The sequence below is a fragment of the Zingiber officinale genome, chromosome 3B (genome assembly GCF_018446385.1).
Source record: "Zingiber officinale cultivar Zhangliang chromosome 3B, Zo_v1.1, whole genome shotgun sequence".
Lineage (NCBI taxonomy): Eukaryota > Viridiplantae > Streptophyta > Magnoliopsida > Zingiberales > Zingiberaceae > Zingiber > Zingiber officinale.
The window spans coordinates 15,334,472-15,361,811 of NC_055991.1; the positions used below are offsets into that span (position 1 = coordinate 15,334,472).

The 27,340-nt window shown below is 35.5% G+C and overlaps 1 protein-coding gene across 7 annotated transcripts; it reads left to right on the plus strand.

The window, feature by feature from the left end:
• Positions 1 to 201: 201 nt before the first annotated feature.
• Positions 202 to 26,163, plus strand: LOC122055976. Of its 7 annotated transcripts, none has more exons than XR_006132978.1 (7): positions 202 to 953; positions 1,093 to 1,559; positions 15,009 to 15,199; positions 15,621 to 15,687; positions 15,759 to 15,793; positions 23,976 to 24,054; positions 24,389 to 26,161. XR_006132978.1 is itself a non-coding variant. In XM_042617689.1 (7 exons), the coding sequence occupies exons 1-6, from the start codon at positions 284 to 286 to the stop codon at positions 24,044 to 24,046; spliced, it is 1,560 nt and encodes a 519-aa protein (XP_042473623.1). In that variant the 5' UTR covers positions 202 to 283; the 3' UTR covers positions 24,047 to 24,054; positions 24,389 to 26,163. The 7 variants fall into 7 exon arrangements, 6 of the variants coding, with proteins under 6 accessions (XP_042473623.1, XP_042473625.1, XP_042473626.1 ...); XM_042617689.1 differs by having other exon boundaries at positions 23,917 to 24,054; positions 24,389 to 26,163; XM_042617691.1 differs by lacking the exon at positions 23,976 to 24,054 and having other exon boundaries at positions 24,386 to 26,161.
• The last annotated feature ends 1,177 nt before the right edge of the window (positions 26,164 to 27,340 follow it).

Consider the following 27,340-nt stretch of genomic DNA (forward strand, 5'->3'; position numbering starts at 1 on the left):
TTCTAATTTTTTGGTAAAAAAAGATTATACGAGGGAGTTGATAACGTTAGGGTCATAGTGTGTTTTGTTTTTATTTTATAAATTATAGGCTGAAACATAATATATTAAACAGGGAGGAAAATGTAAATTTAGTAAATTAAGCAACTTGTAAATATTTTCACATTCTTAAAAGCGCTTAGGCCAGTCTGCTCCTCAAAACAATTAAAAAAAAAAAAACACAAAGGGGCTCTAAAGATATTCCAGTGCGTCCACGGCTTCCCCCGCACGGCTTCCCCTTGTAGCCATGTCGGAATCGGACACCATGGACTGTGCGTGGATCGTGGAGTTCCTCCTCCGCCAGTCCGACGCTGACAAGCTCACGACGGAGGCCTTCCGCACACTCCCCCTGCCTTCTCCTCTCTCCTTCCGCCTGCGTCTCGCCGCCCTCCTCCGCCGCCTCACTTCCGACCTCTCCCTCGGCTTCCCCGCCCTCCGTCAGCTTCAGGTCATCCTTGAAGACACCTCCGCCGCGTCTTCTTCTTTCTACGGATCCCTCGTCGAAGCATACCGTGCGGTCGCCTTCGACTGCCTCGCCGAAGCTCTTTCCTCCTCCGATCGGGCCCTCGCGGCCGTCGTCGTTACTCTGTGTTCCAGGGTGGCCGAGATCGAACGGGATGGATCCGACGTGTTGGCGTCTCTGCCTCTCAGGCATTTGCTGGAGGATGTAAAGGCGGCGGCGTCCGGTAGCGGCTCTCTTCTGCTTGAGAGGAACGCAAAAAATGGAGCATCGGATGCCATTAGGGCTTGTCTGACCGCTGTGTTGAATGACTCTGGGCCTTCCTTCCTTGAGAAAGAGGCTCTTGATAAGAATGCTACTACATCAGGAGAACTCTGTGTCGAGGACGAGGGTGATCAGCCAGATGTTAAGATGATTGACGTTAACACGGGTAGCAGAGAACTAGAATCTGCATCGAGTATGTTACCTTAAATGATTTTGTCAACTTATTTTTGATAGAATTGTAATTCCTGTTTGCTTACTCTCCTTATATGCTGACAACATTTCCATCATTGAAGTTTGGGTAGGTTACAAACTTTACATCTTGATTTATGCAGTGTACAAAGATGTGCAAAGCAATGTAGTCCAAATTGACAAAAATTTTCAAGTGACTACTCCAGAATATGGAAAAACGGTTGAAGCTTTTAAATCAAGTTGTACAGATCTTCAGGCTGCAGTGGTTGATCCTCTTCAGTGTGCATTAAAGAAAGCAGAGGAGGTATTGGCTAATAAATCAGTTGTGAAGACCTTTGATGCTGAGTCAAATGGCATTCAATATCAGCAAGGTGTAAATAGACCCACCTCTAGTGTTGAAAAGGAAGCTGACAATGTTGAAACCAAGGGAACTAGTAATAACCAGGTGGAACAACTAAATGATGCCTTCAAATCAAACAAAGATCCGTTACCAGAGAAACAACTAAACGGGACTAAAAAGATGCTGGCAGATGCAGCAAGTAATGTTGGGATCAAAGTAACTAGAAAGCTAAGTCTAATGGATAAAAATCCAACTGCTCATACTTATGAGGTTACTTGAATTTCCCAACAAAGATTCATGCTTCTCATTTTTTCTTAGAGAATGCTATAGTATATAATCAGGCCATTTAGTTTAGTTTATTTCTTCTTTTACAACCATTCCTTTTTTTCCTTGTTGTTCCTCATTTTAATTTGGTTCTACCAGATAAATTTTCATTTATTACTTTATTTTGAATACATTGGTTATTGCAGTACAAAATTGCTGTTAGTTTTGTTCAAATTTATTCTTATGTCTATTCTCTTCTACTTCTTAGGAAATTTGCGAGATTAAAAAAACAATTGAGACTTTCAATGTGTTCTTACTCAACAAATTTACTGGTCATATCCTATGGTATCAGTAAAGATAGTTGCTTCAATCACAACCTCTTTTCCTCGTTATATTTCCTTTCCATAGATATCGCAAGCAAAAAATTCGATATTTGCATTTTTGTAAACTTTGTTAACTGATTTTTAATTCATTGAAAAATATGAAATGCATATTGTGGGAAAATATGATTTTGTAACCATGTATGGGCTGAAAATATTCTATAAATTATGAGATTGATTGTGTAGTTCATTTCCATAGTTTTTAGATCATTCTATTGGAGTTTTTAGGATTTTCATTAAAAAAGTCTATAAAAAAGGTTAGGATCCCATATATTAAACAAGTTTGGAGTTAATACAATTTCAATTTTCAACATGGTATTAGAGCCAAAACTTAGTGATTTGGTCTTAGTATTAATTATCCTTTCATTTACCATCATGCTCAAACTTCAACATTGCCCTTATCCAAGTAGCGTTAACACTTAGATCTATGGTTTAGTTCCATATTTCTTTCATCACCTCACTTTATTGTGCTTTCCTTCTCTCTTTATTCTTTCCTTACTAATAAAAAGTTATTTTTTTTTCCCTTTTTCTTTCTTTCGTATTCTATATCTTATCCTTATTTTTATTTTTATCTTCATGTTCTTAATCTTATTTTGCTTTACCATAGTCCTTACACTACTTCATTTTTGCCTATATCTTTCTATTATCATTCCTTTGACTTATTTATCCTCTTTCCTACCCCTCTTGTTTTATATCTTTATCTATATTTTTTAAACATTTATCTTGTTCTCTTTTGTTTTAATTGCCTGCTAGTCTTTCATCCTCTTGTTATTCTTATTCTCATCCTTAGCAATTTTTCTCTTATACTTTAAAATCATATTTATAGTTAACTTCTTTTAATTTTTTATTTTCTTCCTTTTGGTCCTTTATCTTCTTTATCTCAATCTAAATGTATTTTTGTTATTGTTCTTTTTCTTCTTTAACTCAATCTTTGTATTTGATTTTCTTATTATTAGAGTTTATTTTTAATTTTTTCTCTCCTTATCATCATAAATCGTCTCCTCCACTGCATCCTTCGCACAACTACCATCACCTCCAACATTTGCTATTTTGTTCCACCACCATTATTAATTCCATATTCTCATCCATTCTTAGTTTTCAGTTTCCTTCTACCAACTCTCGGCCTCCATTGCCAAATTTTTCCTATTTCCTCTTACTGGCCTTCATAGCTGGATTCATATCTTGATGATTTATCTTGCTAGGCGTTCATTGTCAATTTTCCCTTATTCCTTTACCAACCTTTATAGTTGGATTTCTCCCTTTTATTTTTCCTTTTATGAACCTTCATGGCTAGATTTCTTTTACCAACATTCATAGTTCAATTTTTCCCTTTCGCTCGGCCTTTATTGTCAAATCGTCCTTTTCATAGCCTTCACAGTTGGATTTCTTTTGCACATCTTTATGTTTAGATTTTCCCTTTTTTGCTCAACCTTCATTATCATTTTTTCCCTTTTTTTACTAGCCTTCCTTCATGGCTGGATTCTTTTTACCAACCTTTCTACCTTGATTTTTCACTGTTGCTCCAATCTTCATAGTTGGATTCTTTTTATCAGCTTTTATATTAGGATTTTTCCCTACTTGATCTTCATTTTTAATTTTTTCATGTTCCTTTTATTTGGCTATATAGCTGGAATTTGCACTGTTGATTGACCTTTATTGCTGATTTTTCTCTATTGTCAGCCTTTGTACCTGGATTTCTTTTATTAGCCTTAATAGTTGGCTTTCTTTTTATTAGCCTTCATAGCTGGATTTTGTTACTATTGATCAATCTTCATGATGATTTTTCCTTGTTATTAGCCTTCGTAATTTCTTTTACCAACCTTATTAGCAACCTTCAGAGTTGTATTCTTTTGCTATTGCTCAGCCTTTATTGCCAATTTTTCTCTCTCCCTCACCAACTTTTCTATGATATCTTGAAATTCGATCATTGGAGAACACAAGACTCATACAACTGAATCAGAAATGATAATTGATTGATCTTGTGAGGAGTTGACTCAACTCAGTCAATTGAACTCATTCTGAATCTTTTGAAAAATTAGACTATATTAGTCAAGTTTCAATTTATTCACTCTTCAACACTTCGACAAGATTCCAAAAGTGATAAATCTTATTATTTCTCAATTCTTGAATATTGTTGGTGTAATATTCTTTATTTAAGGCGAAAATCATACTTTAGAGGGGAGATACTTCCTTAAGAGGGAAAATTGCTTCCTTAAGGTGGAAAAAACCTTTCTTATGGAGAAGCATAGAACAAGGAGAGATAATCCACTTTGAGGGGATTAATTGTATTTGGTATAAAGAAAATACCAAGCTAGGTTGTTCCCTGGAAGGAACGTGTTGCAGGGTCTCAAGCCCGGATAAAGGAGGAGGGTTGTGTTAGGTTGTCAGCCAGCGTTAAACTATGGCAAATATTCAATGAATGAATCCATTAAACTATTATGCTAATGCTAGATCCTTTCCCGGAAGGAATGCGTTACAGGGTCCGACTGTAACGTTTCGGCAAGGACCGTTACATCTCCAGAACTCGGGTGTAGTGATAAATATGCAAGAGTTCGTGTTACAGGGTCCGACTGTAACGTCTCAGTAAGGACCGCTACATCTCCATGAGAACTTGGGTGTAGTGTTAAATAGGCAAGAGTTCTCATACCATAGGTTAGATAAGAACAAATATGATAGGAAAACTAATAATCTAAGATTTGGAACATGGAACATAGGAACTCTCACTGGTAAATCAATGGAGGTAGTAGATATGATGATTAGGAGAAAAATTAATATTTTGTGTGTACAAGAGACAAAATGGACAGGTGAGAAGGCAAAGATGATAGAGAACTCGGGTTTTAAGTTATGGTACACTGGAAAGAGTAAAGCAAGAAATGGAGTGGGTATTATTGTAGATAGTTTGTTAAAGGATGAAGTTGTAGGAGTAGTTAGAAAAGGAGATAAAATTATAGCCCTTAAAATAATAGTGACAAAAGAAACTATGAACATAATTAGTGTATATGCACCACAGTAAGATTAGATGAAGCTATCAAATCAAGGTTTTGGGAGGACTTAGATGAAATATTACAAAATATTCCACTAAATGAAATGATTTTAATAGGAGGTGATCTAAATGGGCATGTCGGAGTGAAAAATGAGGAATATGAGAGAGTACATGGGAGTTATGGGTTTGGAACGAGGAATGAGGAAGGGAAAACTATATTAGATTTTGCGATAGCATATGACGTTATATTAGCTAATACGTTTTTTAAGAAAAGAGAAGAACACTTAGCCACATTCAAAAGTGGGAATAATAAATCTCAAATTGACTTTCTTATGGTTAGGAAAAAGGATAGAAAAATTTGTAAAGATTGCAAAGTCATCCCTGAGAAAGCTTAACTACCCAACATAGGGTAGTAGTGTTGGATATACGCCTCAAACATAGTATCAATAGAAAGAAAATATATACAATTCCTAGAATTAAGTGGTGGAAGTTAAAGGATGGGAAGCAACATATATTTAAGGAGAAGGTAGAAGTACAAGCATTAGGTGACTCTAATACAACATGAGATAAGATGGTATCAAAGTTGAAAATAGTAGCTAAGAGTGTACTCGGTGAGTCAAAGGGACATGCACCACTAAGTAAAGAATCTTGGTGGTGGAATGAGAAAGTACAAGAGAAAGTGAAGGAAAGACGAATAGCTTATAAGGAATTATATATTTGTCAGAACGAGGAAAATTTAAAAAAATATACAATAGCCAAGAAAGAAGCTAAGAAAGTAGTGAGTGAAGCAAAAAATGAAACTTTTGAACGGTTATATCAAAAATTGGATACAAAAGAAGGGGAAAGAGACATTTATATAATAGCTAAAGTGAGAGAAAGAAAAACAAGAGATCTTAGCTAAATAAAATGTATTAAAGATGAATGTAATAGGGTATTAGTAAACGATGGAGAAATAAAAGAGCGGTATTGTCATCAACTTTTTAATGAAGATTTAGGTGACCAACTTAACTTAGGTAATTTAATTAGGTCAAATAAGCATAAAATTTTTAATTTTTATTCTAGAATTTAAACTTCAGAAGTAAAACAAACTTTAAATGAGATGCACAATGGAAAAGCCGTTGGACCAGATGATATTCCGATAGAGGTATGGAAGTGCTTAGGGAAACAAGGTATTGAATGACTTACAAAATTATTTAACATGATATTGAAAACGAAAAAAATGCCTGATCAATGGAGGATATGTACTATAGTTCCCTCATATAAGAATAAGGGAGACGTACAAAATTATGCAAACTATAGGGGTATTAAACTAATGAGTCATACTATGAAACTTTGGGAAAAAGTAATAGAAAAAAGATTAAGGAAAGAGATTACAGTGACAGAAAATCAATTTGGGTTCATGTCTGGAAGGTCGACAATAGAAACTATACATCTTCTTAGACAATTAATTGAAAAATATCGGGAGCAAAAACAAGATCTACACATGGTATTCATTGACTTAGAAAAAGCTTATGATAGAGTCCCAAGAGAAATTATATGGAGAATTTTAGAAAAGAGAGGTGTTAGCGTAACATATATTGAACTAATTAAGGATATGTATGAGGATGTGACGACCAAAGTAAAGACTTCAGGGGGAGTAACTGAAGCATTTCCAATAAAGATAGGATTACATCAAGGATCAACTCTAAGTCCCTATCTTTTTTCACTAATTATGGACGAACTCACTGCGCACATTCAAGACATAGTACCGTGGTGCATATTGTTTGCAGATGATATTATTTTGGTAGATGAGACACGTGAAGGAGTAAATGCTAAGCTAGAATCTTGAAGGGAAACACTAGAAGGGAAATGTTTTAAGCTTAGTAGATTAAAGACAGAATATATGAAATTTAAGTTTAGCAATATTAGAAGTAATGAAACAATTGTTAAAATAGGAGAGGACGAGTTGCCCGGAACCGAGAGATTTAAATATTTAGGATCATTTTTACAAAATGATGGAGGGATTGAGAGGGATGTCTTACATAAAATACAAGCAGGATGGGTGAAATGGAGGGGAGCGTCGAGTGTTTTATGTGATCGTAAAGTTCCTCTTAAACTTAAAGGTAAGTTTTATAAAATTGCAGTTAGACCTGCTATGTTATATGGAGCTGAATGTTGGGCTATGACTCGAATACATGAGCAGAAGATGAGAGTTACAGAGATAAGGATGTTAAGGTGGATGTGTGGACATACGAAGATGGACAAAATAAGACATGAGAGCATTAGAGAGAAAGTCGGAGTTGCATCTATTGAGGAAAAACTCCGAGAGACACGTTTAAGATGGTACAGACATGTACTTAGACGACCAATAAATGCTCCGGTTAGGCGATGTGAACTATGATAAACATGCATATCAAACGAGGACGAGGAAGACAAAAAAAAACTTGGTTAGCAACAATAAAACAGGATAAAATTTATTTAAATATAAATGATGATATAATAGGAGATAGAGCTCAATGGTGTAAAAATGATTCATACAGCCGACCCCACCTAATGACAAAAAGCTTGGTTGTTGTTGTTGTTGTTGTTGGTATAAAGAAAATTTCAATTCTTAATTTTGTATCACCTATATTTGGTTTATCAAGCTTTGGTAAAAATGTTAGGTAGGATGGTTCCAACTTGAGTTTTTGATCTATATCAAATAGTTGGTTTCAAGCAAATTCAATATTGAATTCACCTATGTTTTTATCATTTGGTATCACAAGTGGTAACCTTTATTAATATTTGGCCTTACAACAACTATTCCTGTGATCAATATTTAAGGTTTTACTTTGAATATCAAAACTAACAAAATCCACCTTTTTCATCAAGATGTGAGTTTGGCTTTGGCGGTGTTAAGGACAACAGGAGACCAAAATCACGATGAACAAAAGATGGATTTGGATGTATTGAGAAAAGAAACATAAGGGTCATCAAGAGATTCTAGAAAAGACAATAGGACATGTCTACCGCTTCATAACCATATTTTTTATGGACTTTTTTTTATTAGTTTGCTAATGGTTTTGATTTCCTTCAGCTTGGTTTTCATCAAGGATGCATAAGCATGTAAGGTCAACACTACCCTTGCACCCCTTTCTTTCATGTTTCAAAATTAGTGGTAAAACAAGACCTACCATGGAGCCTTCATATTCACCATGGTCGTTCTTGAACCTATCTAATTCCACCTAACTTGAGTTCTCTTATCAAGTTACTCAGAGAACTAGTTATTGAGACAAAAAAACAGAAGCAAAAACTAATTATTCTAAATGATACTCATATCTCTGTAGGCATAATTTATTCTATGATGGAATTATTACTTTTCTTCAATGATGTTATCTAGCATCAAAATTATCACCTGACAACACTAATTGCCTATTCTATGATGGGGGAAAAAACAATTTTGCTATTTATTGATTTAGTGCTCCTGTTGTTTATTCAGAAAAAAGGAAATATGAATAAAAAAGTTATAAATTTGCATGAATTACAAAATGACATTGGAATTCATGAGTTTAACTTTACTATTTGGAAATACTTACCACCTAAGATTAAAGGGTATCATAATACATAAAAGCATGATTATTGCTTTACGAATCCACTAATTTTGTTTCACACTGAAGCCCTAACTGGCATGCTTATAAAGAGAACCATAATGTTATATCCACTACTTCATTTCTTAAAAAATTACCTACACTTATATGAGGTACAATATGTGTTCAAGAATGTATTAACTCAAAATTTATCTAATATATGGGATCCTAATCCTTTTTATAGATTGATAACATGACTTGTTCTTCATAAATTAATAGACTTTTCTAATAAAAATCCTAAAATTTTTAATAGACTTTTCTAAATAGACTTTTCTACAAAAACTAATCAGAATTTTATGAAAATTAGCTACACCATCATATCATATAATTTATGGAATAGTTTCAGCCTATATATGATTACAAAATCATATCTTCCCGCACTCCGCAAGCTTGAAACACTGAGATATTACCTTTAGCAATTATATCTGCAATTATTCATGTGTAGATACGTAAGAGGTATAAATTAACCCATTCTCTTTTTGACGAAGTGTGTGCCATTTCAATGTGCTTAGTTTGATCATATTATATTGGATTGTGAGTTATGCTAATTGCATACTTATTATCACAATAGTCTCATTGGGTTCCACTTGATTTTTAAGCCTTCTGCTTTTTAACCAAAGTAGCGCGCACACACCGTGAGCCATTGCTTAGAATTTTGTGACTGCACTAGACTGCACTACCACTGCCACATGTTCTTGCTCCTACATGCCAGATTATCACCAAGAAAGCTGCAATATTCAGTGACCAACATAATTAACATCTACATATACCTCTAGCCCCTTCGTTTCTTTAAACTAGATGTTCCTTTAAGAATTGTAATAATCAATGAGCTGCTTGTAGATGAGATTCTTTTGGATTATGCATGAATTGACAAATCATATTTACTGTGTATGTTATTGCTATTCATGTATTAGACAATAAATAAGTTTTCTACCAACCATTGATATATATCCTTATCTGCTATTGCATTTTTTTATATGTCATTCCATGTCGTAGGTCTATTGGACTCCTTGATGGCTTGCATGTTATCTTCCTTCTTTAAGGAGCTTTATAGATTGAAAATTATGAGTCAGTTTTTTTAATCACATTTTAGATTAAATGAGGTTAAAGAAGCTTAAAGTGAAAGTAAATACGATGTAGGTCGTGTTGATATCTTGGTTGAAGTTTATATTTTTAGTTATCTAAAGAGTTATTTAATAAAAATTGTTTGAAACTAAGGTTGTCTGATGTTTAAAGTTAGAGCTTTAGTACCATATTATTAAAACAATAAAGGTGACACATAATATTCTTATTATAGAAGGATTGTGTTTATCGGTCACATTGTGAAACTTTAGAAAATGATGATTGAGGCAAGGATAAGATATGAAACTAAATTCGAAAAATAATTTGGTTTTATATGGGATGATCAACTAGAGATGTTATTTATTTGATAACTAATGGGGGAATATTAAGGAAGAAGGATTTACATATAATGTTTATCAACTTTAAAAAGTATTTATGATAATGTTTTTAGGTTATTTTGTTTATTTTAGTGGAAACAACATATATGTGGCAAAAGACGATTCACTCGCCCCAGCGCCCCGTCAACCCGTCCCTAGGCTAACACGGAGGAGGTAAATCACGGGTGACTACTAGCTATTAGTGCTGGTGGCCAAGGCATGGGGGAAGGAATGCTCGGACGTGCCGAGTTTCGACTCCAAGACCTCATAGTGGAAACAACATATAGAAATAACATTAGGTTGATAAAGATTATGTAGAATAAGGTAGTCACTAATATTAAAGTTAAAGTGTAACAAGTACTCTTTCTCTAAGGTTTACGGCGGGGATCAACTTTAAGCCTATATATATATAAACTGAATTAGTTTCAACCAGAAGAAAGAAATGTGAGACTACAGTTAATGTTGATGTGAAGGAAATGCTTTCCAAGGTTTTTAAACATTTTGGAACTATTATTTAATAATAAGATATTGATAAAGATATCATTAAGAAATTAAGATGATAAAAATTCAGTGGTAAAAATGGATATTGTTGTGTGATCTTTAGTTTTGGAAAATTTAAAAGACTATAATATGAACAACTGTCTTTGAGTCATTCTGCATGGTACAAGTGAATAAGCTTAAACAAGAATGGCCAAAATAGATGAGTAAAATTTCAAGGAAGGAAAATGGAAAAAAAACTATATAGGAGTATTTATGTTAGCTTCAATAGACAATTAAATGGGAGAATCTAAATGACTAGGTACACCAACAATCAAACCTTATCCCACTAAGTGGGGTCGACTATATGGATTCTTCTATATCATCGGGCTCTATCCCCTACTATATTATCATTTATATTTAAATAAATTTTATCTTTTTATAGTTGCTAACTAAGTTTTTTTTTTGTCTTTCTTGTTTGATGTGCATACTTGTCATAGTTTCATATCGCTTAACCTTCTAAGTACATGTTTGTATCATCTTAAACTTGTCTCCCGGAGTTTTTCCTCAATAGGCGCAACCACAACTTTCTCTCTAATATTTTTATTTCTTATCTCGTCTATCCTTGTATGTCCGCACATCTGCCTTAACATTCTCATCTCTGCAACTCTCATCTTTTGCTCATATGCTTGAGTCATATTTTAACATTTAGTTTCATATAACATAGCAGGTTTAACAACTATTTTATAAAATTTTCCTTTTAAATTTAAAGGTACTTTATGATAACAAAGAACGCCTGACGCTATTCTTCATTTCAATCATCGCGCTTGTATGTTATACAAGACATCTCTCAATCCATCCATCTTCTTTTAAAAAATAGTCCTAAATACTTAAAACTTTCAGTTACACAACTCATCATCTTCAATCTTAATAATTATTTCATTATATCTAATAATACTGAAATTTCATAAATTCTGTCTTTACTCTACTTGGCCTAAAACCTTTAAGTCTAGCGTTTCCCACCAAGATTCGAGTTTAACATTCACTCCTTCATGGGTCGCATCTACAAAAATAATATCATCTGCAAACAATATATATTTCATGGTACCGTATCTTGGATGTGCCCCATGAGTTTGTCCATGATTAGTATAAAAAGATAGGTACTTAGAGTTGATCCTTATGAGAAATGATTCGGTTAATCTGTCTGGAGTCTCCACGTCATTATATACTCATGCATATGTTTAATTAGTTCAGTATACATTATACTGACACCTCTCTTTTTTTGAATTCTTCATATAATTCCCCTTGGGACTCTAGCATAAGTTTATCCTGGTCGACGAATACCATGTATAAGTCTTGCTTATATTCTTGATACTTTTCAATTAATTATCTAAGAAGTATAGCTTCTATTGTCGATAGGGGTGTAAATGAGCCAAATCACTCGCGAGCTATTTGGGTCTCGGCTCGAAAAAAAGTTCATTCGAGTTCGTTCAATTAAGTTTATGATCCGAGCTCGTGCCTAATTTCGAGCTCGAAAACATTATCTAGCCGAACTCGAGCTTAACAATATTTGGTTCGTGAGCTCTCGAACATGTTCGTTTAGAGGCTCGTTTATTTTATTATATATGTATATATAATTAAATATCACATAAATAATAAATATAATAATATATTATTAATTATTATTGCTAATTATCTTAAATGAGTTTGAACTAAACTCGTTTAATTTTTAAAAGTTTTTTCGAGCCGAGCTCGAGCCGAACTCAAGCTATTTAATTTTATTATGAGCCAAGCTCGAGCTTAAGAACTAAAGCTTGAATCGAACTCGAGCCGAGCTCGAGCTTAGGGATAAAGAACCAAGCCCGAGCTCGAGTCTCGAGCTGTTCGGCTCAGCTCGGCTCGTTTACAACCCTAATTGTCGACCTTCCAAGTTTAAATCTAAATTGATTTTTAGTTATCGTGGTCTCCTTTCTTAATCTTTTTTTACATTACTCTTTCTCAAGTTTTATGGTGTGACTTATTAATTTAATACCACTATATTTTACACAATTTTGTACGTTTCTTCTGTTCTTATATAAAGGAACTAGAGTACTTACCTCCACTGATTTGGTATTTTTTCAGTTTTAATATTTGATTGAATAACTTTAGTTATTCAATACCTTGTTTCCCTAGACACTTCTATATCTTTATCGGAATATCATCTGGTCCTAAACTTTCATTAAAAAGTTAATGAAAATACCTCTGCCATTGCATGCATTTTTAATACATCTTATTTGGATAAGATCACTTGTCTTCCTCTCTCGCTTTAGCTATTTTGTGAATATTTCTTTGCCTTTTTTTTGTATTCAATTTTTTGATATAAAAGTTCAAAAGTTTCATTCTTGACTTCATTCATTGCCTTTTTAACTTCTTTCTTGGTTATTGTATACTTATTAAAGTTTTCCTCATTCTCACGAGTGTGTAATATCTTTTAGGTTGTTCATTTTTCTTTACTTTCTTCAATACTTGTCATTCTATCGTCAAGAGTCTTTACTTAGTAGTGCACGTCTCTTTGACTCATTGAGTACACTTTTGACAATTATTTTCAACTTTAATCTAATCTTATCCTATGTCGTATTCAAGTCGCCATGTATTTCTCCTAATACTTATACTTTTATCTCTCCTTAAATATATGTTGCTTCCTATCTTTTAACTTTCACAACTTAATTCTAGAAGTTGTGCACATTTCCCTTTTATTGATACTATGTTTGAGGCGTATATCCAACACAACTAACCTATGTTAAGTAGTTAATTTTTTTATCTTGTAATCTTTACAAATCTTTTTATTTTTCTTTCTAACCATAAGAAAGTCAATTTGTGACTTATTATTTTTAGTTTTGAACGTGACCAAGTGTTTTTTTTTTTTTTTTGAAAAACGTATTAATTAATATAAAGTCATATGCTATCGTAAAATCTAATATACTTTTCTCTTCTTCGTTTCTTATTCCAAACCCATAACCTCATGCATCTTATTATCTTTCTTATTTTTCTCTCTTATCCATTTAGATATCCTCCTATTAGAATTATTTCGGTTGGTGGGATGTTTTGTAATATCTCATCTAGGTTGTCCCAAAACCTAGATTTGATGTCTTCATCTAATCTTACTTGAGATGCATATATGCGAATTACATTAATAGTTTCTTTCGCCACCACTATTTTAAGAGCTATAATTCCATCCTTTTTTCTAACTACATCTACTAGTTCATCCTTTAGTGAACTATCTACAACAATACCTATTACATTTTTTGTTTTACTTTTTCCTGTGTATCATAACTTAAAACTTAATTCTCTATCATCTTTGCCGTCTCTCCTATCAATTTTGCCTTTTGTTCATCCAAAATATTAATTCTTCTCTTAATCATTGTATCTATTACCTTCATTGCTTTACCAGTGAGCGTTCTTAGATTTCATATTCCAAATCTTAGACATTTAACACCACACCCAAGTTCTTAGGTTTTTATCCAACCTACAGTCGGACTCTGCAACGTATTCTTTCTGGTAATATCCTATCATTAATACAATAGTTAATCTATTCATTGAAAATTTGTTTGAAAGTCAATGTTGACTAACAACCTAACGGGCGTAACCCTCATCCTTTTTCATCTCGGCTTGGGACCGACATTGATGGGTTTTTAAATGGCTAGGCAGATGAAAAAAAAAATCCTATTTGTCACATTTAAAAAATGCTCGAAAGATCAAATATTAGAATCAAATAGTGATATAACTTGCGTAAAGCTCAATTGTGCGATAAGATCTGTGTAATGAATCTCAAATAGTTTGGACCTATGACCTCCTGTTTGATTGTTTGCCTGCTTATTTGTTTATTATTGTTGTTGGCCTTGTAAACCTAAAATTTTGCAATTCAGTTGATGCATCATTGTTTTTAGGTGGGTGGCAAAAGTTATTCTGTAATTTGAAGAAGCAGAAACCATTAAAAATAAAAAGGAAGTTGTGGCTTTTTCAGAACATTGTCTTTGATCAATTGATCATTAAACCTGTTTATCTCAACCATTTAGGGTCAGTCCTTTAGGAACTGATCTGCCCTGTCTATTTCCAGTGCTTTGCAGCACCCTATGTTTCTTTTATCTAAACATCAAATGAATTCTTTACTCTTATTTGTTTCCGGTGTGGAAAACTTTAGATTTCCTATTATTTAGTTGATTCATCACTACTCGTGGTCATGAATGAATTGTTTTCTCAATTGTGAGTTTTATAAATACCAGAGTAAGGTAGGATAATCTATTAGGTACTGGAGAGAAGGTAGATACTAAAGGTTTCCTTGGTGTGGTTGGGTGTCAAACTAAGAAACCTATTTAGTATTATTTCTAAGTATCACGTTTCTGTTGGTGGATGAGGTATACTTTCTTGGAGATGTGTGGTAATAGGTAATAGGTTGTTTTGGTCATCATATAGCATTCATATGCATACTACATGATTATAAAGCAGTTACTTCATTGCATCGAACCCACTTGTGGGGAAGGTGTGGATGCTTTATTATAATTATCAAAGAAGTAATTTCTCTCTCTGTGCAGTGGGGAGATGATTCAATTGAGTCTACATCTGAGACGTCTGAAACTTCATCAAAGAAAATATGCTTACCTAGCCCAAGATGCACGAAGCCTTCTCCTTTGACTTTGATGGAAAAAACAAACTGTGGTGATAGGAAGCGGAAAAAAAAGTGGAGTCAGCTGGAAGAAGATACATTGCGAACTGCTGTAGCAAGGTAGACACTTTTTTACTTGATAAGCATCAACGTGTGTGCCAGTGGATCATGAGTATATAATTATTAATGTAATATCCTCATAATAGATAGCTCTTTTTTTTAAAAGCCAACCAGCATTGTAATTGTTGTGTAAATGAAAACCCAAAAAAATTCATAATGAAATCTTAATTGAAAATTTTGGATGTTAATACAGCCACACATAGTTCAATGATGGGATTCAGATCCATATAGCCAATCCAGATATTTGGGATTTATTGTTAGGTATTTTCTTAAATATTTGTAGGAAATTGGATATGTTTATGTATAAGATAATAGGCTGCTGTTATTTACCCCTTGTTTTCTGTTATTATTAATCTTAATTTAGTATTTCTTGATCGACCCTGATAACTGCATCTATGGTTTCTCTTTCACTGAATGATAGGTTTGGAAAAGGTAACTGGAAGATGATACTGAAGACTTACACCGATATACTTGGAGATAGAACTGGGGTATCTATTCTATACTTCAACTTCTTCTTGTTCCCTTTGTACATCATAACAATTAACTGATCTTCAAACAGGTTGATTTGAAAGACAAGTGGAGAAACATGACAAGGTACTAGTCCTTTTTATCCATTTTTAATGTATTATGTTGTTAAAAGATAGGGGAGGTTAGCATCGTAGAGTCAACAACTCTACAACTTGGAGTCTCTTTTGTGGAAAAGCATCACTACTTGTTCCTTGTAAATTTACTGATTTTATTAGGAAATTTTATTTATATAATCCCGATATTGTTAAGATTGTGAGAGATGGTGATGGGATGGTTAGAGGGGTGTGAATAACACTTGTCATACCAATACAATTCTTTTGTAAGATTTAGCGTGGTCAATCAAACAATGTTAAACTCAATAAAAATAAACATAAGCAAAGTCAATGCCAAGAAACTAATATAGAGTGGCTTGGAACTTTTGTTTCTATTACACGACCTATAACTTTTTGATAAATCAGTCCTGAATCTCCACTCATGAATCCCCATTATATTTTCTTCTCTGTATATTCCTTTTGAAAGTGGAGAAACCTCTTACAACTTTTACAAGAAGGTAAGAACTATAGGAAAAGATAAACAAGACAACACCAAATCTAGTTTATGAAATGAAACAAACTCAAGATATATCACAATATGCTCAGTTAGACTAGTCCCCAGGGGCCATCATTGGTTTTCCTTGTATACCCTTGTTGTTCAAGTTGTCTTCAGCCTTTAGTTTTTTTGTTTTGTAGTAGACTAGTCAACTGAACACATTACCATGCATCAGTTGTTTGCTTATGATCACTCCAACTATTAATCTTCCAATTGATTTCTTAGTTGACTTGGCTTGACATTAATCGATTGTTATCCTAGGCAACGATTACTGAATTCAACTCATGACAACTTTAGTGGATTGCTCGACTTCATTGTATCTGCCATCTAGCATTGTAGCCTTCCTCTACTCAGTTAACTGCTTATACCAATTGACGCGCTGTTGACTAAGCTCCAAATAGAAACATTCAGCCATCCAATGAGTCAACTCTTTAGTCGACTTAGCTTACCAGTCGACTGGGAACACCTTTCAATCTACTAGAATGTGGATCTCGACCAATCTATTGATTGAGTCATCGCCTTAGTCAAGAACTATTCTAACCCAAAATAGAGGTTGCTCAATTCTCACAACTCATGTAAGAATGTTTCACAGCTTGCCTTTCACCGCAGAAGCCATTTCCTGTTAGGTCTTAAGTTCCTCAAATTCATTGAGTCCTCTACTCATTTCACATGTTATCCTTCACTCTTTATCTACTTAGTTCGCTTCCTTTAACTGTCGTTACACTGCCACCTTTATGCTCCTTGTCATGTGGTCTCTCGGATGCCCCATTCCTTCTTCTTTGGTTTCAGTGAATCTTGAGCCATTAAACCAACCAACTTGGCCATGTCAAGTCAAGCTCCACTAGCTTCTTCAACACCACTCAATGCTTCTCTTCTTATGGTCCCTTGAATGCCTTATACATTGTTCTTGTAACTTCATCTGACCTCTAAGCCATTGAGCATGTTATCTTGGCCACCCTAAGTCATTATCCATACTTAATCTTGTCTGAGTCACAAGCTCCATGAATTTTATGTTTTGTGCCAAGTCCCTACCCAACTTAACGCACATATCAAATACACAAGCAGCTTCTCTATGTCATTTTGCATTGATAGGTTTCTTTAAACGATTTTTTTTGGATAGGCTTCTCTATATCCAATCAATAGATATTCTTGGTATATTAAAGTTGATATACTTATCATATATATAAATATATATATATATTTTTATAATGTAGGTATCTTCATAGTAATGTTTAAGTTTTATTATTCTAAGGCATCAAATCTCAATTCATTAAATCATTAAGCAGAAGCCCATCTAATAGCTATAATGGGTTACAATTAAATTTGTCAACAAGCTGCAAGAGTGTAACTAGAGTTAATATGAAAGGGTGCCTTTAACATTGATTTCATTGCCAATTTAGTTGTTTTACTTGGCTCAATATGAAGCTAGTGTTGGTGCATCAATACTATCAAGTGGTTAGGTTGAACGATGCTCTTCAACAACTGTGTTTTTCTGATATTTGCATTAAGAGTGTAGGGACTTTGAACAATGCACAGAAGGGGGCTCGTAGAGTTGGATGACTTAATGTAGTTGAGTTGGTTGGTTGTTGGTTTTATGGCTAGGAGGCCATGTGTTAGGTTAACTTGGAAGGCGAGGTGAGATGATTATATGTGAAGTAAGCTTAGAGAGTCTGGTGCATTTGAAGTACTGAAAGCCTTATGTGAGGTGTACTCTATGGCGACATGAAGCAAAGTGGACTTGCAAATGAAGGGTGAAATATGACACGCAGAGCAAGCTCACAGGGATTGATGCATCTTAGGGATTGAGGGCTTGCCATGTGGTTTACTCAAGGTTAATGAGGAGCATTGATGAGTGAAGATCAGAATACATGAAAATAGAAAGATTACATGTGATTGTAATCTTTGGGTAGTTAAGGGTAGACTACCTAATGGCAGTTGAAGCCTTTGACTCATGAGGGGGTATATGTTTTAGTTGTAGCCTACAGTTTAGCTCAATTTGAGATTTTGCATAGGCTTACGAGGGTGTATTGAGTAAAGGAGTGATCACCAACTCAATTCAGTCAAATGGAGATGAACCTTAGTAACTTGAGTGTTCAATTGATCATTTGAATGTGAGATTTTAGTGAACAAAGGTTCTATTTGAGCAATAATCAACTAGAGTCTTGAACATCAGTTTGACAATGTAGTCGTTGGCTGCTCAATGGTCATTTATTTCTAAACAGCCAACTAGTGGCAGATAAAATATGTTTCATAAGAGTAGCATCTATATAGTCCTTGGAGGTTTTTTGAGCAAAAAGTGTGCATGAACATATTTGATATTTTTCTGTGATCAAGTGCTACAAATCTCCAAGGGCTTGCAATCCAAGGTTTCAATCATCAAGTCCTTCGATAATCTCTTCTATTTAGCTTGTCATTTTATTTCTTTGTGATCGGAGATCTACTTTGTAATCATCCCAAAGGTTGAGATTGTAACCAGTGCCTCTTGTGAAAAAAGTGATTTAGGGAGTGACTTGATAAGTATTTGCAATTGTCACTCGCTCAGATCAAATTAATTAATTTCTAATCTACCGAACCCCTTAACCTACACTAAGGTAGTATAGTAGAGGATCGGGTCGTCTCTCTCGAGGAACTAGTGATAGGACGTTTGTTTTCAGATGGAATCAAACAATGTGGGTTTTGTTTTGGGATTTCTACTCCTAATGCAATAAAGGAAACTCTAACTAACCAACAACGATGAACCTATAGCGCAGTGTCACTCTACGCTACGGATAACACCATAAACAGAAATGACAAACAAGCATGAATTAACCAACTAACAATCCTATCTAACTATCGAAGACTATCCCTGCATCGTATTGTTACACTACGACACAAGATTCGTCATTAATAAGCATAACATGAAACAAGTGCAATTAACACGAAAATGCATAAGGGAAGCAACAATCAAACAAAGACAATTGACTAAACAAATTTAACAACAATTAAACAAAACCTAATTAACTGCTAACAACTAACATGAAACAATCAAACTAGAAAGTTAACTAACAACTAAACAAGAAACAAACAAACAGAAATTAAACTAAAACTATCCAAACCACTCTTCCACAATTAACTCCAATCGACTACCCTTTGCCGTCACACGAAAGGCCCGGATCTAGAACGCCAAAGCCGATGGACAGCAGCACAACGATCGCTGATCACGAATAGTGAAGTTTCCACTGAAATTGGAATGGAATTGCTCACTGAAATGGAGGAGTCTTCTGCTTCCGGAATGCCGTCCGCAGAAGAAGGGCTCCACAGCACACAGTGCTGGATTTGCTTGAGTGAGTCCTGTCGGAATTGAAGAACAGAGGTTGAGCTTGAAGATGATGAGCTTCTGCCGGAATTGAGGACTGAATAAATCTCTGGATACACTCCTGCTTTTGCAACGCCGTCTACAGAAGCAGCCCTCCACGGAGCTCAGTGATGGAATAAGAAGGATGAAACTCGCCGGAGAAGGACACAGTCGGATTCCTCTGCTGGAAGCTCCCTACCTTCGCAACGCCGTCGGCAAGGAACTTCTGAGGTAGGGATGGAGAAGGAATACCTTGCCGGAGGAGAACGCTCCATCATCAAGAGAATCCTAGATCCATGCCGTCGCTGTCCGCTCAAAGGATCAAGTGAAAAGGGTACTCGCTGCTCGCCAGCGCAGAACCACTCCACTGGCAGGGGACACCGAGATGAGGTCGCTGCCGCTAACAGAGGCCGCCGGAGTTGCTGTCGTCGCCGGATTGGACAAGATCGCGCGAAGAGGGAAAGGGGGTGTCGGGCGTCGAAGAGGAAGAAAATGCGAGGAAGAAAGAAAGAATAGTGCCCGAGCCGAAGGAAACGTGAACCCGAGATTGCCTTTTAAGCTCTCACTTGAACCGATCTGAACCAATCTGAACCGGTTTAATTGCAATTCTTCTTGGACTTGTAAAATTGGGCTTTGGAACTAGGCTTGATATTGAATTTGATTGGGCATTTCTTCTCCTTTTATCCAACAATTGAACCAAGTTATGATTTGATCAACCCGGTGTTCCTCCTCTCAATTGTTGTCTCCCACAATTTCTGCAAAACGTAATAGAATAAAATAATATCCAAAATATCCATAAATTGTACCGGAATTAAAATGGAAACTAACAAAGATCCAACCGCATGAAACACACTAAAAATATATAACTAGATACATAAGAGGGTGGAAACACCAAGTTATAATAATAAAATAAAGTATCCAAATGTCGGTTATCATGACTCGCCTGGCGAATCATAGGTTGTAAAATTGGAGCAGAATCTCCAAACAAACGTGTTAACATTGTTGTTGTTTTATTACATTTCTGCATAATATACTTGGCATAATCGAACAGGCTCACACGAGCACCCACACAAGAACTAATATTGAATTATCTTTGTATCAGGAAGAAGGTTTTAGTTTAGGGATTCAGCTATTCACACAATTTTACAGCTAGAGCAGCATGCCTTCCTAGTAACATCTACCTTTCATTGGTTAAAATCACATGTTTTGGTGTATGTGCCCTTATTAATTTGAGTTGATGTTACTATACCACATGCATTTGTCTGTATTGAAGTCGATCAGCTTATCGAACAAAAAGAGTGAAGGGGTTTCCGTAAGCAGTAGGTTCAACTTTATTGTGAAAAAAGAGAGAAATAAGCCAAGACCTTTGTTTTTTCATGTCAGCATACTTCATTCAAACCTACGCATGTCTATTGAAGACTTGTCTCTCAGTTCCTTTACCATATATTTAAGGTTTTGTCCTTTTAATGCTAGTCAAATAAACTCTAATAAGGCAATAAAGTAATTTCCTTTACCATATCATTTTTCTTTCTGAGCAATGATATGCACAAGGAAAAAAACTCAATGAAAACCTCAAGGATAGACACATAAAGTCATGGCCCACCATTTCACTTTTTGTGGGCCCCATCATTTTATGTGTCTATCCTTGAGGTTTTCATTGAATTTTTTTCCTTGTGCATATCATTTTTCTTTCTTGAAATAGGGCCCCAAATAGGCAGATAAATAACTAAGCTGGTTGATTATCTCGAGTTACTTAGGCATGCTTCTTTTATAAAGAATATTGTCTAGAAAAAGTTAAAGAGAATCAAAAGATAATTACAGTTTTTTTTTGTTTTCAAATCATCCATGATTCCCACAAAGGGAAATCCAACTAAATAAGATGAAGATCAGACACCATTTAGTGAACCATTTTATTTATTTATTTTAAAGGTTCTTAACTTGAACTCCTTGCAATGGTTGCAATTTCTTTGAGGATTCATCTTGGTTTGAGTTACTCAGGGATGGGAAAAAAAAACTCTACCCATAACATTAATTAGAGCGACGGGTTGACCCATGACGAGGCAGGCCGACCCATGACTAGGCCGGCCGACCCGTGACGAGGCGGGCTGAGCCATGGCTGGCCTGTCATTTGGCGAGGCGGGATGAGTTTATCCATCATCTTGGCTGGTTAGGAAATCCCAAATCCAATCCAACCTAATGCAAGTTACGGGTTAGGCGGGTCAACCTATGAGCCCACTAAAAAATAAAAAAAATATATAGAAAAGATTAAAAATTTTAAGGGATTGGATCATACTCTGAAAAAGGATACCCCCATCAATTTTCTTGTATCTTACTCAATTTAGTTGCATGCCATAGGCATGTTTAGATGCATCATTTTCATCATAGCGCGTTCAATGTTTGCGACCCACTAGCCGTCAAACCCACGAACCTATTGACTTTTCTACTTTAGTTTTAAATTTTAGAGAATTAATTTTTTCTCAACCGAAGGGGAGCCTTGGTGCAACGGTAAAGTTGTTGCCATGTGACCAAAAGGTCACGGGTTCGAATCCTGGAATCAACCTCTTGCAAAAAGCAAGGTAAAGCTGCGTACAATGGATCCTTCCCCGGGACCCGCATGACGGGAGCTTCGTGCACCGGGCTGCTCTTTTTTTTTTTTTAAATTTTTTCTCAACTCACGAGTCAATCCAAGCCCGTCGTGGGTCGACTCACGCGTGTCGTGTGCCCAAGTGGGTCTGTCCACTTGGACCTGCCTTTAAATGGGTTGATAAAATTTCAACCCAATGCGCTTAAATTATTTGGTGGGGCAGTTCAACCTGACGGACCCAACTCAAATTGACGGCTGTAACATTAATCCTTGTTTTAATGAGTAGACTGAAACACATGAATAGATCCAACTTGGAGGGTTGTGAAAATTTTGGAATTTTGCATGGAAGTCATTGAAGAGAAGAGTCTTCAGGAAGTCCTTAGGCCGTGTTATGTCTAGGGGAAGAAAATATGGTAAAGAAAGAAGTTAGGAAATAAATTTATAGGAAAAATATAAAGAAATGTTTTTAATAGTTTGCAAAGAAATGGAAAAGAAAGAGGTTTACCTTGGAGGTAAGGAAATAGAAAATGAAACTAAAATTTTAAAGATATATCTATTAAAAGATAAATCGATTATGATTTTGAAAAGATAATAATTTTAACTCTTTTGGGTTTAGATGAAATTGACATCCACCTAGTAAGCATTTCTAGTTCAAATAGGGGAAATAATTTTCTGGTCTTTTTCTTTGCACCCTCCATTTTCATTAACTCTCTGTTTAGTCTGAACAATGGAATGGAGCAAGAAATGAATTCCAAGTGGAAAAAAATGCCCTAGAGAAAGATGAGGGAAAGGAAAGAGAAAAGAAAATAAAATCTTTAGGTAACGAAAGGAAAATAAAATGGGAAAAAAGTTAGGAAGAAAAAAAAAATCTTGTGCGAGGTGCAGCGGCTGCACGAGGCTGTCGACCGATCGCAGTCACGCGAGGTGACCTTGCATGGGGCTGCCATCCGGTCGCTCGAGGCCACTGCCTGCAGTCGCTCGTGGTCGCGTGAAGAAATTCAGCTGCATAGATGGGAGGAAGGAAATTGTTTTCCGCTCGATTTGGGTCGACGAAAATATGATCAAAAACTGATCTGTGGATGGATTTGTAAATCCATCTACCCATTAAGTAAACAAAAGAATGGAAAGCAATTCATCCTTTCTTAACGAAGTAAATAGAGAAAAAATTTCCATTCTATAGTTTTCATTTCCGTGCTCTCAAGTAAACAAGGCCAAAAGGAAATAGAGGGAAGAACTTAGTGAAAAATTTCCAATACCTTATTTCCTTTCACGTTTCTTCCCTTTAGGAAATATGGCCTAAATTAACAAACTTTGCTGACAAGATTCTCATTTTTAGTCGAGAATATTTTTACTTCTTGCCATCTAATTGTTTTAATGACTACATATGTGAGGTCATGGCACTTCAAGAAAAAAACATTTGTAAATCAACAGAACACTAATAGTTATTTAAAGGTGAATTTTCATATGTATCTCAGCATATTGTATGCATCATAAACTGTTTCTTGAGCCCATTTAGATGTTCTGGCAAAGCATATAGGTAGCAAAAAGTGGGAAATATTGGAGAAAAACGATCTGCTGTCTCATTTGTGTTAAAAAAACAAGAAAAAAGATCTTTTGTTTTATAGTAGGGCAATTACCCTTCTTGTCTAGTAGTCATCATTTCCTCTTGCTCTCTATCTACAGATTTATGTTAAAATTTTCGTTTATTCAATTACTGCACTGGTGGATATATTCTCCAATAGGTGAAACATTCAGCCGAGAGTCTATTGGATCTATGGTATGCTTCTCAAGGCATTTAAGCTCAACTTTATGATCTCAAAGGTAGCATGTTTTATCTGATATCATTTAAATTAAATGCATCATATCCCAAGGACTCGCATCATATTCCAAGGATGAATCATATTAAAAAAAATTGCAATATGAAACCTTCTCTGCTATTCAATTACATAACAAATTCGAATTGAATAAAAGTGAAAATGCAGCAATAGGGATACCTAATGCTTATTTTATTGAATTTTTCTAGAGTCATTTGAATTAATGTGTGAATCATTAGTTAATAAAGATCTTTTGTTGTTTGTTTGCAAGCAAGGTTTTACATATAATTTTGTCCCTAGTAATTTTCTTTATTGTGATGACGAATGTGAATTGTCAGCAGCACCCAACGATGACAATTTTACTCCGTTGCCGCTCATCTCGTGCATTGCAGTCCACTGTAGCGTGATTTCCTTTGTGCAACCACCCTTTTATCATCATTGCAATTCATAGTAGTATTTGCGTGGCTCTATGGTCTATATTGTCCAAGCGTGCTATGTGCCTGTATGAGTGAAATTATAATAGATGTGACAGCCTGCTAATCTCTTGATTTAGATTGGATCTAAGTTGAGAAAATTAATTAAGTTTGCCAAAGTGTTAGGAGCTTGGTTCAAGTGGGTCCAGGTTATTGATGTGCCAGTAGATCGTTCAAGGTGAAATGGGCATGAAAATTGATTTGTCTTTTGTGTTGAAAGGGTTAAGGGTGAAATTTTGTTTAATAAAAAGGCGTGGAGGATGACGTGGTACATACCATCGCGTTCCTATAGCCATAACATTGTGTTAGTGTAGCTAATCCCCGACATTAGAATGAGTGTTTGTCTGCTAGGGAAATGTCAAATTTAGAAGCAGCCTAAGGGAACCCAAGCTCGTCCTTGTGATAGATCTCTTTTGTTGACTAAACTAGCAGGACATGTGTGTCGACCTTTCATTGGCCGAACTCATGGTGCTTGTATTGATCATTCACTATTAATCATCATAATGAGCACGTACGTTTCATCTAGTGGTTCTTGAGATTAGTAGGCAATTTGATCCATGTTAGATACTCCCCTGATATAACACTAGCTATAGAAACACCATATGAGATGATCTCCTGACACACCTCAGGTCCACATCCCCAAATTCCAAGGCCTAATATCCTCAAGTCGACTCTTGGGGTTGAGCTCCCTTCTCAATAAGCTATGGATGCTAAGTTCCTAATGCCCCTAATGATGAGAACCAATTTCTATTGAGACTAATGAACTTGAAAAGATCAACACCTTCCAAAGGCTGCTAGAAATAAAATTACCTCTACATCTCTCAACGTTGCCAAACTTATCCAAAATTTGGGGACAACACTTGATGCTCAAGCCTTTGAGGATTTAGGTGATAGATCCTCTCGTGCTATGTCCAATTGCCCCTGCCTGCCTAGTACTGATTTATGCTAGGTCATCCACAACACCATAGTGGATGGAAAATCTCCCAGATTGCTAAGGAGCTTGAAGGGTCCTTGTAATTTGATATTGTTGGCAAACCAAAGATGCCAACGAGCTTCATACATGCTCAAAGCTATCTTCACGGTGTGATGTTGCCCTTATACGTCAAACTCTAAAGCATGGGCACCTCAAGTCTAATCTCTTGTTCCTCGAAGGACACCGTCTTCTTCCTTTATGAGTGCACCTCTCTACAAAATAATGCAAGGGACATTGAGTGAATGTCTGAAGGTTGCTTGAGAGGGTTGACACAACTAAGCAGAAATGAACCTCGACTTAAGAAGCAATTTGACTCAGCCAAGGTAAATAAACTCAATGGCTCAAACGAAATCCATCTCCGACCTTGACATTTCCTTTTGTGTCAGCACTTTGGCACAGAGTGAGGTTCTTGAGGAACTAATGGAGGCTCATTGTTACAATTGACCAACTTAGCATCAAACACTTATAAGAGCTCAATGAAGAAGCTGAGGCATGCAAGAGTTGTGAACTTTTTTCTGTGGATTTCTCAAGTTTGTCAGAAGCTCGAATCAGGTTGTTCACTCTAGATGGTCTATTGCTCTTTTCTAATTGAAGAACTTATCATGAATAGGAATGTAACTTACATCGTCAGTTATCTTTTTATTGTTCAAACAATTTCAAAATAGATGGTTTATGTTCAACAACATTCATTATCTATTTATTTTATATTGGGCCTTACACGATTGGTTACAAAAAAAAAAAAAAAAAAAAAATTCCAGCCAATACAACAAATACAAAAGTTAAAGGTATAAAGAAATTGAGGGCGGAGAGAGTGCGAGTAGACAACATTGCTGCTATTTACCTACTGGAATTACCCTGTTCTATCATACTGTTTGATTCTTAGCCCAATTTGAGCATACTGGGAAGTTTCACTTCAGTTGTGTATGATTCAGAATCTAGATCCATTGTGTAACTTCAAGAATCCCAAGGCAGCAAATTCTTAGACTGAATCAACATCATGTGGTTTGAAAAGTTCATTATCATGTAATGGTTCTTATACTCCAGTGGTGTTCATTCATAAAAGTGAAATGTTATCTAAAGCTCTCTTAACTTTGCTTCTTTATTCCATGGCTCTATCTGTGGACAAAACTTGCTGCAATAATTATGCTCCATGATTCCCTTCTTCCTCTGTTGTGAAATCATCATCCACACTTTTGGACCACGCTGGTAGGTACCGGCATGTGGTCACCCACACCAGCAGTGAGCCACTACTACGGCAGTCAGAAGGTCAGCTAGCAGTCACGATGGTGAGGCAAAGACCTTAGATTGGCTGATCAACAAAGATAAGGACAGCTGATCAGTCATTGGCCACTTGGCCATGCCCTTCCGATCACAAGTACTCACGTTGCTATCGCCCATCCACCACGGCGTGGGCTGCAGCCGGCCAGCACAAAGTGATGCAACTGAAGAGAATAGAGCTTGTGCTTCAGACCAGGTATATGTTTTTTTTTTGGCGGTGAGGGGTCTCAAAAATGATGACCTGCTAATTTGCTCCCCCAAAAAAATCAAATTGCGATAGGAGATTTTTGGAGTCGGATTGGAGATTTTTGGGTTGGTTTAGTTTTAGGTAGGGTTCGGATTGGCCTAAATTTAGGATTTAACAGTTTTTTAGGGTTAAATTAAATTTTATTTAAAAAATTAAAATGTTTTAGATACATAAATAACAGAATGTAATATAAATGAAATATTGAGATCAAAGAAAAAAATTATTAAAAAATAGCATTTTTTTTTTTCAAATTGGGTGGATTATTTGGGTTCGAATTTAAGATTTTTGGGTTGAGTTTTGGTCAGATTGGGATTGAGATTTT

What these genes read in the sequence shown, in the direction of transcription:
- LOC122055976 (XM_042617689.1), top strand. Translation starts at nt 284, where the DNA reads ATGTCGGAATCGGACACCATGGACTGTGCGTGGATCGTGGAGTTCCTC. An exon ending in CAACTGCTCATACTTATGAG is followed by an intron (nt 1,560 to 15,008) that starts GTTACTTGAATT and finishes CTCTCTGTGCAG; the next exon opens with TGGGGAGATGATTCAATTGA. An exon ending in TACTTGGAGATAGAACTGGG is followed by an intron (nt 15,688 to 15,758) that starts GTATCTATTCTA and finishes ATCTTCAAACAG; the next exon opens with GTTGATTTGAAAGACAAGTG.